The 19,828-nt window shown below is 41.1% G+C and overlaps 1 protein-coding gene across 1 annotated transcript in view; it reads right to left on the bottom strand.

Moving 5' to 3' along the window:
• PPP1R15 (Protein phosphatase 1 regulatory subunit 15) overlaps positions 1-18,895 on the bottom strand; it is a 20,389-nt gene extending 1,494 nt beyond the window's left edge. Inside the window, exons 1-3 of the mRNA XM_045752790.2 lie at positions 18,520-18,895; positions 14,285-14,464; positions 1-2,618 (exon numbers count right to left, since the gene is read on the bottom strand). The exon at positions 1-2,618 is cut by the window's left edge and continues 1,494 nt beyond it. Of these exons, the coding sequence (XP_045608746.1) occupies positions 634-2,618; positions 14,285-14,453 (2,154 nt within the window). The 5' untranslated portion in view covers positions 14,454-14,464; positions 18,520-18,895 and the 3' untranslated portion in view covers positions 1-633. The remainder of the gene's footprint in view (positions 2,619-14,284; positions 14,465-18,519) is intronic.
• Positions 18,896-19,828: the final 933 nt, after the last annotated feature.

Genomic DNA, 19,828 nt, shown 5'->3' with positions numbered 1-19,828 from the left:
ATTCCATATGTAATGTCAACTTCACATCCTCCAACACATAACATTATACTTAACCCACTCATGTAAACTTAACTGATTCCTTTGGTATTTGTACTCGCTTCTAGTTCAGCTCTGTTCCTTGTATCATGAAAATTGCAAGCTTAATTTTCTCCTTTCATAATCCAGAAGAAACGTTGCTTCACCACAAGTCAAAGAACTTCATTAGCAGAACACCACTTACAAACCTATTACAATTCCACAATGGAATTGGTTTACTATGTGCAATTAAAATACCATATTGCCAGTAAGAGATCTAGGCTGTAACAGAACCAATGCCAGATGCCATGTGGAATAGTTGTACCTATTTTCCTTGCTATGATTAATGAAAAAGGAAACTTGCAAATGACCAACATTTGAAAATCTAAAAAAAAGATTAATAATAATAATAATATTACAGCAACATTAATACAACTGAAAAGTTTGACATCAGGAACATGCAAACTCTATCCCACATGGTAGACCAACCACACAACCGCACTGCCACACTTCTAATTAATCATCAGAATGAATTATATTTTGCCATACCATGCTCCATCCTTGATTATCTAACAAAGAACTATCTAAATGTATATTAAGACTAGAGATAAGGTACTGTTAGCTGAGACAACATGCCTCACTTTGCTGCTTCTTGTAAAATACCTCTCTATGGTCAGCCTGCAGTACAGGAGAAATTATTGGCTCAAGGGATGCAATGCGATGTTGGAACCGCATTCTGTCCCGAGCATACATTTCCCATGGGCCTCTTCTTGCCATTTTGTATGCAAAGTCCCAAGCAATAATGGGATGAATGTTTGTTTCCCCAAATTTCACCTTCCTCTCTCTACTACCCAAAACATCTTTTTCTATGTCCTCATTCCACCTTTTGTTGATTTCTTCCAAGGTAACTCCTGTAAATGTATGATCCTCTTCATTTGCAGGGTCACAACTTGACTTTACAGGAGAACCTATGGTGATGTTTTCCTCTGCTGATGATGATGACAACTTTGAGGGTTTTCCAGCTTCTGGAGTCAGAAGACAATTTCCAAAAGTTTCCCAGGTATCATCAAGGTCAAAACTCTCTGTACTGTTGACACATACATTATCCCAATCACTATCAGAATCCTCAGAGTCTTCATCAGAATCTTCACTCTCAGAGTCATCACAGCCAAGAATATGAGCTAGAGCATTATTTGAATATTTTTTACTTTCAATACATTTTGGTTGAATTTGTTCAGGTAGGATACAAATATTTATCACTGCACAGCTTCTGTCCACCACATCATCTCCAAATTCAATGTCTACACTCTCTACACTTGTAATGCTAGATTCACTCACGGTGCGATGACGAGAGCCGTTTGAGCTGCTCTCGCTACAAGAACGTTGCATCTTCAGTTCTGTTGACTGAAGTTTATCATTTGGCAAAGCTGTTAATGGGGATTCCATTGGACAAGTTGTAACTGTTGAAGATAATTTGGGAGGTGATGAAATTTCAGGGATGGAACACATAAGGTCAAGCTCAATAACTGCAGATCCATAATCTTTGCTTTTGACTGGGCTAGATTCCTTAAGCTCCTTCAGAAAATTTTGACTGCATTTTTTCTGATTTCTTGTTACTTTCTTGAACAGGGGGGGGATGCTGTTGTTATTATCTACAGATGGTGCAGCCTTTTCTTTAGGGTACTTTTTGTCACTAGTAAAAATGTGTGGTATGTGCTGCTCCACTGGACCATTCCTGACCTTGTTCTGTGCAGACTTCTGAACAGCAGCAGTTGAGGGTTCAGGCACGGAAGCCATTTTGCCTACAATACTGGCATAACTTAAAGGTCTATTATCCTTAACCATATTATTATCACAGATATTAATCTCAGTAACCCCATGATCAGGGGATGAGCAGCTCTTAGCCATGTGGCTGTTCATTACTTGAGCACTAGGAACGACCACAAGTGTTTCACTCGGAGAACTGATGTCAAATCCTTCCGTAGTTGAAAAAAAATCCTCCTCCTCTACTTCAACTCCTTCCTCTTCAACCTCTAGCATTCCGTCTTGGATATTGTTAAGACTACTGTTTTCCATCAATCGAATAGCTTCAACTTCACTGTTGGTTATCTCACAGAAATCAGTTTTCTGCAAGTCAAAGGACACTACTGGTTCTTCAGTTTTCAAGCACTCAGAGGTGGTCGTAGACGGGAATGAGGTGGAAGACACACAATCCTTAGCGTACTCTTTAGGTACCCACTCCTTGGCTTCAGGGTTCAGTGGTTTGCACACTTTTTGTGGTAGTTGGGTGCCATAGGGAGTAGGCAAAATGTCATGCATAAAGGAAGGATTCTGCCACATTGTGAGAGGGTCCAAGAAGTCAAATTGTGATCTTGCATGTTGCACTGGATACCACAGGTCACTTGTGGGTTCACACATTCTTTCCATACTGCACTGATAGGGGATCTGAGGAGTAAACTGACTTGGCAGAGGGTGATGCTGAGCAACAGCCTCTGGGTTGACCCAGGTGACAGGGGTTCTCACTGAACAGATGCTGTTGTATACTGTGCGCAAAGAGTTCCAAAACTGTGCACCCTTTCCTCCTTGTTTTTCCGAACCTCCACCTGTAGAAAGGAAATAAAAGAATATGGTACAATCTCTCATGTGTATACAGCACATGCATGTGGCATTCAGCCTTAAATAATGCAAGATAATCAAACGTGGGAGATAAAAGTAGACTAGAATAGAATTGCACCATAAAAGGAAGATTGCTATCAGTGACCGCATCAGATACAACAATGTTAACTAGATACAACACATCACTAATACTGAGAGCACACACAAATATGGTAGCATTAACAACAGACAGGAAGCTGGCAAACATAAGACAGGTGCAGATGAGGAATCACAATAACGTGGCTGAAAAAATGTTGACCAAACCACACACTAGCAAGTGAAGAGACGACGACGTTTCAGTCCGTCCTGGACCATTATCAAGTCGATTATGATTAGAGGAAGGAGGCAATGGCAATAAATAGGCAAGAGAGAGGTGAGGAGATGAAAATCTTGGGAGGATGAAAAAGCAAGGCAACAGGAACAAAAGGTAAGGTGTAATAAAGTTATTACACCTTACCAAAGGTCATATTATTGGCACTAAAAGGTTCACCCCCAGTGCCCATACTTCTGACAAAGCCAAAAGAAGGAGGCGGCGTCAACTGTCCACTCCGTGGAAAAGAGGAATGAAGCGAGACAGGCCGTACGATAGCAAAGACAGCAAAGATGTTGGACACAACATGAATGTAAACGGCGTGGAAAGCTAAACCCCAAGAACTCGGCAAAAGAGCTACCCAAAGCACCAATCCCCAAAGTCACTGACCGAATAGACCCCACCCGGATGAGACAATGAACCAAGGATGGGGAATCCGAATGGAGCCGGATCACCGAGCCCCAAGGTAGACTGATCTGTCGCAGCGCCTGCCACACACATCCACAACTCCTGCACCATGCTGTGAACTTAAAGGAAGGACGATGTCCGATACCCCTGGCTGGCCTGGTAAGCACTCGTCACAAAGCCCCAACCAAGAGATGAGGCGTCCATGAATACATCGAGCGAGGGGAAGAGGAAGGTGCCATGACACCGAACCCCAAAAATCCTGAAGAGGAAGCCGGAAACGCAGTAACCGACGCAAGGACACTGGGGAACGAACCCACCAAACGTGAGTGGTGAAACAAGTGGGTGAATGGACATAACAAGGGGGATATTAATAGGGTATTAAAAGTATCAACACAGGACAGAACACGAAACAATGGGTATAAATTGGATAAGTTTAGATTTAGGAAAGACTTGGGTAAATACTGGTTCAGTAACAGGGTTGTAGATTTGTGGAACCAATTGCCGCGTAACGTGGTGGAGGTGGGGTCCCTCGATTGTTTCAAGCGCGGGTTGGACAAGTATATGAGTGGGATTGGGTGGTTATAGAATAGGAGCTGCCTCGTATGGGCCAATAGGCCTTCTGCAGTTACCTTTGTTCTTATGTTCTTATGTTCTTATGAAAGAGGCGGCTCTGAAGATACCAGAATAGCCTCCCAAGCCAAATCCTGCCCAACGTATAAACATAAGAACATAAGAATAAAGGTAACTGCAGAAGGCCTATTGGCCCATACGTGGCAGCTCCTACTTATAACTGCCCAATCCCACTCATATACATGTCCAACTCATATTTGAAATACTCAAGGGGACCCCACCTACACCATGTTATGTGATAATTGGTTCTACAAATCAACAACCCTGTTACTGAGTCAGTATTTACCCAGGTCTTTCCTAAATCTAAACTTATCCAATTTATACCCATTATTTCGTGTTCTGTCTTGTGTTGATACTTTTAGCACCCTATTAATTAATATCCCCTTTGTTATGTCCATTCATCCACTTGTAAACCCCCCCTCATGGTAACAGGTATAAGATACACGAACCTAGTATTTACATAAGAACAAAGGTAAGTGCAGAAGGCCTATTGGGCCATACGAGGCAGCTCCTATTTATAACCACCCAATCCCTCTCATATACATGTCAAACCCACGCTTGAAACAATCGAGGGACCCCACCTCCACCACCTTACGCGGTAATTGGTTCCACAAATCAACAACCCTGTTACCGAACCAGTATTTACCCAAGTCTTTCCTAATTCTAAATTTATCCAATCTATACCCATTGTTTCGTGTTCTGTCTTGTGTTGATACTTTTAACACCCTATTAATATTCCCTTTGTTGTGTCCATTCATCCACTTGTAAACCTTTATCATGTCACCCCTAACTCTTCGCCTTTCCAGTGAATGCAATTTAAGCTTTGTTAATCTTTCTTCATATGAAAGATTTCTAATTTGGGGAAAGATTAACAAAGCTTAAATTGCATTCACTGGAAAGGCGAAGAGTTAAGGGTGACATGATAGAGGTTTACAAGTGGATGAATGGACACAACAAAGAAAATATTAATAGGGTGTTAAAAGTATCAACACAAGACAGAACATGAAACAACGGGTATAAATTGGATAAATTTAGATTAAGGAAAGACTTGGGTAAATACTGGTTCGGTAACAGGGTTGTTGATTTGTGGAACCAATTACCGCGTAACGTGGTGGAGGTGGGGTCCCTCGATTGTTTCAAGCGCGGGTTGGACATGTTTATGAGTGGGATTGGGTGGTTATAGATAGGAGCTGCCTCATAAGGGCCAATAGGCCTTCTGCAGTTGCTTTTGTTCTTTTGTTTTTAACTGCATAATCTAAATGGAGCAAGATATAGCTGAAGAACACCAGGTGTCTTGTTACTAATGTTTTGATTAATAAATCCCAGTGTCCTATTTGCCTTATTACAAACATAAGAACATAAGAACATAAGAACAAAGGTAACTGCAGAAGGCCTATTGGCCCATACGAGGCAGCTCCTATTCTATAACCACCCAATCCCACTCATATACTTGTCCAACCCGTGCTTGAAACAATCGAGGGACCCCACCTCCACAATGTTACGCGGCAATTGGTTCCACAAATCAACAACCCTGTTACTGAACCAGTATTTACCCAAGTCTTTCCTAAATCTAAACTTATCCAATTTATATCCATTGTTTCGTGTTCTGTCCTGTGTTGATACTTTTAATACCCTATTAATATCCCCCCGGTTATGTCCATTCATCCACTTGTAAACCTCTATCATGTCACCCCTAACTCTTCGCCTTTCCAGTGAATGCAACTTAAGCTTTGTTAATCTTTCTTCATATGAAAGATTTCTAATTTGGGGAATTAACTTAGTCATCCTACGCTGGACACGTTCAAGTGAATTTATATCCATTCTATAATATGGCGACCAAAACTGAACTGCATAATCTAAATGGGGCCTAACTAGAGCAAGATATAGCTTGAGAACCACACCAGGTGTCTTGTTACTAACGCTGCGATTAATAAATCCAAGTGTCCGATTTGCCTTATTACGAACATTTATGCATTGATCCTTTTGTTTTAAATTCTTACTAATCATAACTCCCAGATCCCTTTCGCAATCCGACTTCGCAATCACAACACCATCTAGCTCGTATCTTGTAACTCTATCATCATTACCTAACCTCAGAACTTTACATTTATCAGCATTAAACTGCATCTGCCAATCCTTTGACCATTTCAAAACCCTATCTAGATCAACTTGAAGTGATAGTGAGTCCTCCTCCGAATTAATTTCCCTACCGATTTTCGTATCATCGGCAAATTTGCAAATGTTGCTACTCAAACCTGAATCTAAATCATTTATATATATTATAAACAACAGAGGTCCCAGGACAGAGCCTTGAGGCACTCCACTTACAACATTTTCCCACTCTGACTTGATTCCATTTATACTAACTCTCTGTTTCCTTTGGTATAGCCATGCCCTAATCCAGCTTAATATAGCACCCCCAATACCATGAGACTCTATTTTTTTAATCAGTCTTTCATGTGGCACTGTATCAAAAGCTTTGCTAAAGTCAAGGTATACAACATCGCAATCCTTACCACTATCAACTGCCTCAACAATGCTAGAATAAAAAGATAACAAATTTGATAAACATGAACGGCCATTTATAAAACCATGTTGCGACTCAATTATTAATTTATGTTTTTCAAGATGAAGACGAATTTTATTTGCTATTATAGATTCGAGTAACTTTCCCACAATAGACGTTAGGCTAATTGGTCGATAGTTAGACGCAAGTGATCTATCTCCTTTCTTAAAAACTGGTATCACATTAGCAACTTTCCAAAACTCTGGCACTCTGCCTGACTCTATTGATTTATTAAATATGGTTGACAGTGGGTCACAAAGCTCCTCTTTGCATTCTTTAAGCACCCTAGCAAACACTTCATCCGGCCCTGGGGATTTGTTTGGTTTGAGTTTTACTATTTGTTTAAGAACATCCTCCCTGGTAACTGCTAAACTCGTCAACCTGTCCTCGTCCCCACCCACATAGACTTGGGTGGGGACGATAAGAACAAAGGTAACTGCAGAAGGCCTATTGGCCCATACGAGGCAGCTCCTATTCTATAACCACCCAATCCCACTCATATACTTGTCCAACCCGTGCTTGAAACAATCGAGGGACCCCACCTCCACAATGTTACGCGGCAATTGGTTCCACAAATCAACAACCCTGTTACTGAACCAGTATTTACCCAAGTCTTTCCTAAATCTAAACTTATCCAATTTATATCCATTGTTTCGTGTTCTGTCCTGTGTTGATACTTTTAATACCCTATTAATATCCCCCCGGTTATGTCCATTCATCCACTTGTAAACCTCTATCATGTCACCCCTAACTCTTCGCCTTTCCAGTGAATGCAACTTAAGCTTTGTTAATCTTTCTTCATATGAAAGATTTCTAATTTGGGGAATTAACTTAGTCATCCTACGCTGGACACGTTCAAGTGAATTTATATCCATTCTATAATATGGCGACCAAAACTGAACTGCATAATCTAAATGGGGCCTAACTAGAGCAAGATATAGCTTGAGAACCACACCAGGTGTCTTGTTACTAACGCTGCGATTAATAAATCCAAGTGTCCGATTTGCCTTATTACGAACATTTATGCATTGATCCTTTTGTTTTAAATTCTTACTAATCATAACTCCCAGATCCCTTTCGCAATCCGACTTCGCAATCACAACACCATCTAGCTCGTATCTTGTAACTCTATCATCATTACCTAACCTCAGAACTTTACATTTATCAGCATTAAACTGCATCTGCCAATCCTTTGACCATTTCAAAACCCTATCTAGATCAACTTGAAGTGATAGTGAGTCCTCCTCCGAATTAATTTCCCTACCGATTTTCGTATCATCGGCAAATTTGCAAATGTTGCTACTCAAACCTGAATCTAAATCATTTATATATATTATAAACAACAGAGGTCCCAGGACAGAGCCTTGAGGCACTCCACTTACAACATTTTCCCACTCTGACTTGATTCCATTTATACTAACTCTCTGTTTCCTTTGGTATAGCCATGCCCTAATCCAGCTTAATATAGCACCCCCAATACCATGAGACTCTATTTTTTTAATCAGTCTTTCATGTGGCACTGTATCAAAAGCTTTGCTAAAGTCAAGGTATACAACATCGCAATCCTTACCACTATCAACTGCCTCAACAATGCTAGAATAAAAAGATAAATTTGTTAAACATGAACGGCCATTTATAAAACCATGTTGCGACTCAATTATTAATTTATGTTTTTCAAGATGAAGACGAATTTTATTTGCTATTATAGATTCGAGTAACTTTCCCACAATAGACGTTAGGCTAATTGGTCGATAGTTAGACGCAAGTGATCTATCTCCTTTCTTAAAAACTGGTATCACAATAGCAACTTTCCAAAACTCTGGCACTCTGCCTGACTCTATTGATTTATTAAATATGGTTGACAGTGGGTCACAAAGCTCCTCTTTGCATTCTTTAAGCACCCTGGCAAACACTTCATCCGGCCCTGGGGATTTGTTTGGTTTGAGTTTTACTATTTGTTTAAGAACATCCTCCCTGGTAACTGCTAAACTCGTCAACCTGTCCTCGTCCCCACCCACATAGACTTGTTCGGCTGAAGGCATATTGTTAAGTTCCTCTTTAGTAAATACAGATACAAAATATTTATTAAAAATACTACTCATCTCTTCATCACTATCTGTTATTTGACCTGTCTCAGTTTTTAATGGACCTATCCTTTCCCTAGTCTTAGTACGATATAACTGAAAAAACCCTTTAGGATTTGTCTTTGCTTGCCCTGCTATGCGAACTTCATAGTTTCTTTTTGCTTTCCTTATCTCTTTTTTAACATTTCTAACCAGTTGTACGAATTCCTGTTCTAAAGTGACCTCCCCATTTTTAATCCTTTTGTACCAAGCTCTCTTTTTACCTATAAGGTTCTTCAAATTCTTTGTTATCCACTTTGGGTCATTAGTATACGATCTATTCAATTTGTATGGTATACTACGTTCCTGTGCTTTGTTTAGAATATTCTTAAATAAGTTATATATTGAATCCACATCGAAATCCCCATTTAAGTCACCTATCGCTGGGTTCATGTCTCGCTCCAAGACCGGCCCACACCCCATACCCAAGCCTTTCCAATCAATTTGACCCAAAAAATTTCTTAGGCTATTAAAATCAGCTTTTCGAAAATCTGGCACTTTAACAGAATTTTCTCCTACTGGTCTATTCCATTCTATGCTAAATCTGATTTCTTTGTGATCACTGCTCCCTAGCTCACTCCCTATTTCGATGTCATTAATTTGCGTTTCCCTGTTAGTTAACACTAAATCTAAAATATTATTTTCCCGTGTTGGTTCCTTAATGTGTTGCGTAAGAAAGCAATCGTCAATTAATTCTAGAAAATCTTCTGCTTCACTATTCCCTGTTTTGTTCAACCAGTTTATTCCGCTAAAATTAAAGTCACCCATGACATAAATACTGTTAGATCTAGATGCTCTAGATATTTCATCCCATAGATGCTTTGCTTCCATTCTGTCTAAATTTGGTGGCCTATATATTACTCCTATTATAATATTATTAGCTTTTTCGTTTAATTCAATCCAAATAGTTTCTGTGTGTGGCTCTGTTTTGATTCCCTCTTTGAGACTACATTTCAAATTGTCCCTAACATATATGGCTACTCCACCTCCTCGTCTAATATATCTATCTGTGTGAAATAGTTTAAATCCATATATTTGATATTCAGCTAATAGTTCTCTATTTTCTACATTCATCCACGTTTCGGTAAGTGCAATAATATCTATTTTTTCTGTGCAGACAAGAGCATTTAATTCGTTAATTTTATTTCTTAGACTTCTACTGTTAGTGTAATATACCCTAAGTGAATTGTTATTTTGCGGACCTTCTCTTTCCCTGATCGTTTTGCCAATTCCTTTCTCCCACAAACACATACTTTTATTACCTCCTTCCTCCAAATCAATTCCCATACCTCTATCTACTAACAGTTTAAACCCAAACACCTCTAACCACTTCTTCTAGCGAGTTCGCAACAGCAACAACCCCAGCTCTCGATAGATGCACTCCATCACAAGCATACATTTCATTTCTTCCATAGAAGTGTTCCCAGTTGTCTATGAAAGATATTGCATTTGATTTGCAATATCTTTCCAGCCGGCAATTGACACCAAGTGCCCTCGATATCCATTCATTTCCCACTCCCTTTCTTGGAAGAATGCCACATATGATCGGGATTCCTCCCTTGCTCCTAACTAACTCTATGGCTGTTTTATACCTCTGAATCAGTTCCTCACTCCTGACTCGACCAACATCATTTCCTCCCACGCTAATGCAAATAATGGGATTGTTCCCATTACCAGCCATAATATCATTCATGTTGTTTATAATATCACCAATGCCAGCTCCGGGATAGCAAACCCTTAACCTGTTCCCCCTATCTCTAGCACAAAACGTTCTATCCAAATACCTTATCTGGGAATCTCCCACAACTAATGTTTGCTTAGGTACTTCCTTTACTTTCTGAGGGGCCTGCGCTTCCTTTCTCTTCGTTGCTTTCCCTTTTGCGCGATCCACAGTCTCTCCACAGCACTCGTCCTCCAAAACGTCAAAAGAATTTGAAGTTGCTATGGCGTTTGAAGGCGGCTTTATCAAAGTCTTCTTAAGGCCCCTGTCTTTCGCAACTCTCCAAGACGAGGTCCCTTTACTGCTGGTCTCCTCCTTCGTTACTTCTCGTTGTTTTTTAAGCTGACGCACCTCCTCCCGCAGAGAGTCCAACTCTGTCCTCAGGGCTCCCACTAGAGTCACCAGGTCCTTCACTACAACTTCCATATTGCTATGATTGCTATGATACATGCATTGATCCTTTGGTTTTAAATTCTTACTAATCATAACTCCCAGATCCCTTTCACAATCTCAACACCATATAGCTCGTATCTTGTAACCCTATCATCATTACCTAGCATCAAAACTTTATATTTATCAGCATTAAACTGCATCTGCCAATCTTTCGACCATTTCAAAACTCTATTTATATCGACTTCAGTGACAGCGAGTCTTCTTCCGTGCTTATTTCCCTACCGATATTTATATCATCGGCAAATTTGGCAATGTTCCTACTCAAACCTGAATCTAAATCATAACATAAGAACAAAGGTAATTGCAGAAGGCCTATTGGCCCATTCGAGATACAGTAGCTCCTATTTTAGGCCCCACTTAGGTCTCTGGTTAGGCCCCATTTAGATTATGCAGTTCAGTTTTGGTTGCCGTACTATAGAATGGATATAAATTCACTTGAACGTGTCCAGCATAGGATGACAAAGTTAATTACCAAAATTAGAAACCTGTCATATGAAGAGAGATTAACGAAGCTTAAATTGCATTCACTGGAAAGGCGAAGAGATAGGAGTGACATGATAGAGGCTTACAAGTGGATGAATGGACATAACAAAGGGGATATTAATAGGGTGCAAAAAATTTCAACACAAAACAGAACACGAAACAATGGGTATAAATTGGATAAGTTTAGATTTAGGAAAGACGGGTAAATACTGGTTCGGTAACAGGGTTGTTGATTTGTGGAACCAATTACCATGTAACGTGGTAGAGGTGGGGTCCCTCGATTGTTTCAAACGTGGGTTGGACATGTATATTTTTTTTTTTTTTTTTTTGAGATATATACAAGAGTTGTTACATTCTTGTACAGCCACTAGTACGCGTAGCGTTTCGGGCAGGTCCTTAATCCTATGGTCCCTGGAATACGATCCCCTGCCGCGAAGAATCGTTTTTTCATCCAAGTACACATTTTACTGTTGCGTTAAACAGAGGCTACAGTTAAGGAATTGCGCCCAGTAAATCCTCCCCGGCCAGGATACGAACCCATGACATAGCGCTCGCGGAACGCCAGGCGAGTGTCTTACCACTACACCACGGAGACTGTAGGCCAAATATGAGTGGGATTGGGTGGTTATAAATAGGAGCTGCCTTGTATGGGTCAATAGGCCTTCTGCAGTTACCTTTGTTCTTATGTTCTTATTTATAACCACCCAATCCACATTCCATAACATAGTACTTATTCAAATTAAATTCCAACAGTCAAATGTTGCTCTATACAAATCTATTTTGCCAAGGTCATCTTGAAGGACACAACAATCCTCTATGTTTTTCATCTTTCCTAGTAATTTGACAACAAACATGTTCATATAATTCTGTATTCCTTCTGGTAGATTGTTCATAGGAGCAATGGTCAGGTGAACAATTAGGCCTCTCCTCTCTCCCCCTTCTTCCTCCCATCTCCCTCCCTCTCTCTTGACTGCTGGAGGCAGATTAGTCACACCCACCTGGGTATTGTATCAAATTTTGGGTCACAAGTTTTCCCCTTGTGCTGTTTGGTTATGGAGAGGCCTGGTATGTCTTCTCTCTTTAAGCCAGTGTGCCATCCAGGTCTCATGGGAAGACTCTGCCCCTGGTTGAAATTGATTGGGTATAGGCCTAGGAGAGAGGTGGAGCCAGGACTCCACCTTGAAGGATGAAGAGCAAAAAATTGTCAGTGTGAACTGGGGGTGCATAGGGATGGGGTGATCAACCAGCAGGCCACAAACACCGGCTGAGAGGCAGTGGATACAAGGTAATTGAGTTTCCTGTACAATTTGTAGTCCTTTGCCATGCCTATAAGGATATGATGTCACTTCAAGGCATGGGATGTTACGAACTGGCCTTGAACTTCAAGGCCAATTCAGAGTTGCTGCATAGGTTAAACTAACAGCACAACATTGCACTATAACTGCATGATGTTGCTTCCGAGTTACTAAAACCAGCCTACCAATGTCTACCTTGTAGATATTTAATCTATATAATTAATGTTTATATGCTACAAAAATCATTGCTGATATTATTTGTAAGTCTAAAACCTGTATTGTATTTGCCATTAAAAATAAAGAGAAAAAATTGACCCTTTATTTGCAAATCCTGAATGTTAGGATACAGATTTCGAAGGCTTCCTTAACCCTTAAATGGCGCATGGCTATATACCATTTGACACCCACAGGCGCATACAAAAAAAAAATAAAAAAATCTTTTCTTCCTAACCTGTTAATTTGTGTTCACTGATCATGGGAAAAATAATAAAAAAATTGTAAGTCGCATATATTGCCCGCTATAGGGCGGGAAAGTTTGGCAAAAAACAGGCGCTGACTCAGCGTGCATCCCAGGCGGTCTGTTGCTTGCCAGCTGTCAGGCCAGAGTTGCCACAAAGAGATAATTACTCTTAAGCTTTTGGTTGCAATATGTCTTTGGTCCCATCTGTACTGAGAACTGAAAGGTAACCAAAATACTCAATGGCAAATAGTTTTCTAGCAAGAAAGACACATGCTCTTTCCAGATGTATATTTACAAAATATAACACTAATTTATTTAATACTGTAGTTATATACACATATATAGATAAATATACACCTCAACAGTATATATTTCCCCGAGTCACCATATTTTATCATAAATATGGTGTATTACCCAGACTGTATTCAAGACTTATTATGTTTATAATAAATAAAACACGCAGGCTTCCCATATGTGGAAACCATCTACAGTGTTGGTGTAATTCTATAGAAAAATATCTTCTCTTAAGATTCATACTCGAGTACAGTATAACTTCTTAACTTATGAGCTATTTTTTGTCATCTGTAAACAACTATGATAATTTTACCCAATGTTTTCCTAGGCTAAGTACAGCAGGGAAAAGAAGCTGAGAGGAGGATAATTTCAATATCCCAATTAACAAGAGAATTTTTTTTTAGCAGTGTGCATTGTTGAACAACCGCTGAATAGCAGCTCTTAGCTCAAGTGCTACAAGCCCATAACCTGCACGTAAAAAACAAGTTTACCGCTATATTGCAAAGACATAGATTTAGTAGGGATAGAATTTTGTATTTATACACAGCATTCTTAGTAATATGATTGAAATTTAAATAAAACAATTATGACCATGGGTAAAAGATAATCGCCACAAACAACTGAATAATTTAGTGTAGGTAGACAACCAAGAAATGAAATTATCAGGAGAAAACACTAAGACAGTAAAACAGTGTAGAATGCGATATGACACACTTGAAAACGGCACACAACCACTAGAACCATTGGGGAATAAACGCTGCACCTGCGACAAGTGAGCCATCACTGTACCGACCAATCCAAGTGGATGGACAGGGGATAACACTTCACATTTACACCAACAAGCTACAACAAGTAACCAGACATTGCATTACCTGGCTTGGAGTACGACTTTCTTGGCACTTCAAGTCCACAAGTATCCAACACAGGGGGATGGACGTCAAGCTGCAGTGTAACTTGCGGCACCACTTGAACCTTGTCGTGACGGTTCATATTTGTGCCCCCTGGCCACCCACCAGACTGGGACCCCATCCACACACTCATTTTCAATGTTCCTGTCAAAATAAAACTTGCCTTAATTTCTGGAGGAAAACAATAACAAAGATACATATAAAAAAAGGCAAACAATAATATGAATAGGTATATCCTTCCCGTCATGATATCTCGAATCATATCCTAACACAATACCTCACAATGTATTGAATTTACTTTCACTTATTTATTTATTTACTTATATACAAGAAGGTACATTGGGTTTGTGAGGATACATAGCATGGTGTTTACATTCTTGTAAAGCCACTAGTAAGCGCAGTGTTTCGGGCAGGTCCTTAATCTAACATAATTTTAACACTTTAGTGCGCGCGGCACTCGCCAAAAAAAAAAAAAAGCGGGTGGTGCGCGCGGCATTCTGGGCGCTCAAGCGTAAACACAAAAAAATTTATAATCTTTTCACGCTCCTAACATGAATTCTCGAGCTACATTTTTCATTTTGGTATCAATGCGTTGGCAATAAAATTATCTACAAGATCATATGCATAAAATGTCACCCAAGCATTTGCTATCCCACCACGAAGTAAATAAACACGAAGATGACTCGCCGTGACACCCAAACAGGATTTAAATGTTCATACTCTTTCGTTTGTTGCCAGCCTTAGTGTCATCCTACAGCGCTTATTTTGATATCACTGAACTCGCAATAAAATTCCCCACCCAGACATATGCCTATCAATGTCTAATTATGTTCCGCACGAGTGTGGGAACTGGGCGAAGCGTTAGCCGTGATTTCAGCAGCGACGACACTGTTGTGATGCAGCGCTTTGAAAGTTTATACTTATTTCACTGTCATGACATTATTTCTCGGGCTACATATTTCATTTTTATAGCAATGTGTTCGCAATAGAAAGTTCTATAAGAACATGGGTAGAATTGGCCAACAGAGCATAAAATAAATTTGCGGCGAATAAAATCTTATGCGTGTTTGTACCCGTGAGCGTAAAAAGTTTTTACTTTGCTCATGTTTTTTCAAGTTTATACTTGATTCACTCCGTTTTTTTTTTGTTTGTATAGTGTTCGGAATAAAATTCTCTACACAGACATATGCATATAAATGTAGAATCATGATCGCGGCCAACACAAGAGCGTGTGGAGTGCGCGATTACCCTCGTTGTGTCACCAATTCAATAGTCTCTCCTCTAAGTTACAATACATTGCCGTTTTCTCAAATAGGCACAGTGCCTATTAGAGAAAACAAAAATTTAATGGCAAACATATTCATACAAACCCCAAGTCGATCGAGTAGTAAATACCCAATATAACACGGTCCGTAAATTTACATCGTGATCCGACAAGCGGTTAAGCAAAACGCCCGTAATTCCAAGTGGAAAATCCAGGATAGTGTTAAGTTGTTAAATTCTAGCAGAATTTATAAAATGATAACAGGTACATTGCAAGAAAAAAAATGAGATGAGAGAGATTAGTAGGTATATTAAAGCACATTGGTAGCTCTGATTGATTGCATTGACAGCGTGATTGGTAGTTTAACAAAGATTAATAGGCACAATACAGCATATTGATAGCACATATATGACAGCAATTATCACAATGGTAAAGTTGCTTGGATTAGGTACATAAAGAATAAGAGATTGGGTAGCACTAGATACAGTGCAATTTTAAAGCACAAGGTAGGAAACTATGAAGATGAAATTAGATACTTTTTAGTTTTGTTTTTGAATGAGGCAAAAGTTGGACAGCTTTTCAATTCATTAGGGAGTGAGTTCCATAGACTAGGTCCCTTTATTTGCATAGTGTTTAGAAAGATTAAGTTTGACTCTGGGGATATCAAAGAGATATTTATTTCTGGTGGGGTGATAATGGGTCCAATTACATCTGTCCAGGGAGAGTTTCAGAGCAGGGTTTGCATTTAAGAACAGGGTTTTGTAAATGTAATTGATACAAGAGAATGTGTGGAGTGAGTTTGTTTAGCATGTTTAGGGATTTAAACAAGGGGGCTGAGTGTTGTCTGAAAGCAGTTTGTTATTATTCTGATAGCAGATTTTTGCTGGGTGATGATGGACTTGTGGTGGTATGCAGTGGTTGAACCCCATGAACAGATACCATAATTAAGATAGGGATAAATTAGTGCATAATATAGTGAGATGAAAGCAGAGTTAGGTACATAATATCTGATTTTGGAGAGTATACCAACTGTTTTAGGGACTTTCTTAGTTATGTGCTGTATGTGGGTGCTGAAGTTCAGTCTCTTGTCTAGGAATAGGCCAAGAAACTTTCCATCATTTTTATCACTGATGTTAACATTGTCTATCTGAAGCTGAATTGCATTTGTTGATTTGCTTCCAAATAAGATGTAGTAGGTCTTTTCTATGTTTAATGTTAGTTTGTTGGTTGACATCCATAAGTGGACTGCTCAGTAACGACTCAGCATCGAGTCGTCCGTTCAACAATAGAAGTCCCGGTAACGACGCAGCATTGCGTCGTCCGTTAAAAACTGTGCCTAGCATTCGCACTTGGCAGTGGGAGGGCCGCGGGTTTGGACCTTATATACCTTATATATAAAGTTGAAAAAGAGTATACACATTTTATTGTGCTTGATTAGCGCTCACGGGGGTAATGCGATGTCACTTTGTTTGCTGTGGGTGGTATGCCAGGCTTTTGGAGTTCATATGCATTTATTCCTGAAGAGAATTGAGGTGACCAAAGTGAAGAGTGTACACATTTCATTGCTCTTGCGCGCACCCGGGTAACTCGCTCTCACTTTGTTTGCTGCAGGTAGTAAGCCAGGCTTTTTGAGTTTATATGCCTTTAGTCCTGTAGAGAATTCTATTGCAAACACAATGATACCAAATTGAAAAACCTTGGACGAGATTTGAGGTAACAAAGTTAAAAAGAGTATACACTTTTCAAAATTACCGTGTGCTCCCTTGAAACGCTGAAACCCCCGAGGTAGTGCAGGGCTCGTGCGCCAAGTGTGCAAAAGTGTTTGTGTGGGGGTTGGGGTCTGAGTAGAAGAGGGTAGTATCATCAACAAACAATATAGGTTTAAGAATGTTAGAGACATTAGGCATATCATTGATGTATATAAGAAATAGGAGAGGTCCAAAGATGCTGCCCTGTGGCACTCCAACGGTTATTGGTAGAGTGGGAGAGGTTATGATGGCTACACATTGGTGTCTATCACTAAGTTAGGATTGGATATAGTCCAGGGCAAGGCCTCAGATTCCATAATGGAGCTCAAGTAGGAGGTAGTTCTGATTAACAGTATCAAAAGGCCTTTCTCAGGTCAATGAAGAGTCCAATCGGAAACTCATTTTTGTCAAGGGCTGAGTAGATTATATCAAGGAGACTAATAATTGCATCATTGGTACTCTTTTGGGAGCGGAAGCCTAACTGACAGGACTGAGTATGTCAAATTTTATGAGGTAGGAGTAGAGCTGTTTGTAGATAATTTTTTCAAATATTTTTGATAGTATGGGTAGGTTTGATATTGGTCTATAATTGTTTATGTCTGCCGGACTGCCTCTATGAACTGGTATGGCACTTATTCTCTCACCCTTATTTATTCCATTTAGATTAACACCTATGTGCACTTTGATAGTAGCCCACTAGGCTCAACTCCCACCAAATTAGCTACCAGTATGAATTTCCAGCAAGATTAATGCAGCACATGTAAACTCTTGTACATGTACTGCACTTCAGCACGTGTACAAGAGTTTAGGTTTCTTATTTTTCTGGACACATGAATCCTGTTAATTTTATCAACTTCCTACTCCTACTCCCACTGACGTAGGAAGTTCATCTCAAAATTAATTTTACACAAAGTTACAAGGGAGGATAAATTACACATCTCTCTTTGTACACAGTGATGCAACAAATCATTCACACACTTTTTATGAAATTATAGTGACCTTCAAAGATATTCACATTCATGCGAGGATTTTATATTTTATTACATGTTTAATATATAAAAAAACTATTAAAAATCGACCCAAATCTGCTCGACCTTCAGGAAGTTCAACCCGCCCTGCCATGCTCAAGCCAAATATCACCACATAAGACCACATATCCGGCAAACTTAAGGCTATACATATCTCACCTTAAAGCAACAGATAAGTGCAGGAGGGAGAGGTAATATGTGGGTGATGTAGACCTACGCGCCAGGGCCGTCTGGCCGCCCAGCTACCACACTTGACAGTCTTCTCACACCGTTCCTGGTGCCTCTTGGCCTCAATAACACACTGATACACGTAGCCACAGTCCAGGAATCCACAAGACATCATGCGTTGGCTGGCTAAGTTAGAGTTGCGGGGCGTAGGATCCATGTTCATCGCTCTGGGGAAGTGTTAGTTTGTCATCGTGGCGGCCATGTTGTAAACAGTCGCGTCACGTCGATCCTCCGCCACACCATCTAGTCCCCCCTCACCTCTCACTCTCACACACTCACTCCTCACTCTCTCACTCACCTCTCACTCACTCATCGCTCACTCATCGCTCACTCTCTCCTCTTCTCCTCATACCTTACATCAAGATATATTTTGTGAAATTAGGTGTTAGATTTGTTATTAATTTAAGTCTAACTGGGAGTTGTGTGGTGGCGGAGCACTACATAGTTGCATCAGCCGCTCCCGCCCTCACGCCCACCCTGGGCCCCCCACCCTGGGCCCCCCACCCAGGGCCCCCGCCCTTACGCCCACCCCGGGCCCCCGCCCTCACGCCCACCCCGGGCCCCCCGCCCTCACGCCCACCCCGGGCCCCCCGCCCTCACGCTCACCCCGGGCCCCCCGCCCACCCCGGGCCCCCCGCCCTCACGCCCACCCCGGGCCCCCCGCCCTCACGCTCACCCCGGGCCCCCCGCCCTCACGCTCACCCCGGGCCCCCCGCCCTCACGCTCACCCCGGGCCCCCCGCCCTCACGCCCACCCCGGGCCCCCGCCCTCACCCCGGGCCCCGGCCCTCACCCCGGGCCCCCGCCCTCACGCCCACCCCGGGCCCCCGCCCTCACGTCCACCCCGGGCCCCCGCCCCCAAGTCCACCCCGGGCCCCCGCCCCCGAGAAGCATGGGGGGGGGGGCGGACGGTGAGGGAGGAGAAGCATGGCGGGCGGTGACCAAGTTAACTCATGATTCAGGCGCTGCGCCTCATCCACTTCCTGTAAGGACATCCCCGGGACTGTCCCGGCCCGGGGAAAAATGTCAGCACATACGCATTAGTGGTCACCGAAAGTCAGCTCCAGAGACACACTATCCCGCATATGAAGCTGCCATTACCATTTGTCTTAGTGTAATTAGAGCTGAGGTCTCCTTCAAGCGCATAAGAGACATCAGAACCTGAACTGAGGTTCAGGTTCTGCATGGGCTCCACTTGCATAATATTCACAGTTACGCATTTATAAATTTATACTCTATAT

Source organism: Procambarus clarkii, chromosome 48, assembly GCF_040958095.1.
Source record: "Procambarus clarkii isolate CNS0578487 chromosome 48, FALCON_Pclarkii_2.0, whole genome shotgun sequence".
Lineage (NCBI taxonomy): Eukaryota > Metazoa > Arthropoda > Malacostraca > Decapoda > Cambaridae > Procambarus > Procambarus clarkii.
This window is presented reverse-complemented; position numbering and strand designations above follow the sequence as displayed.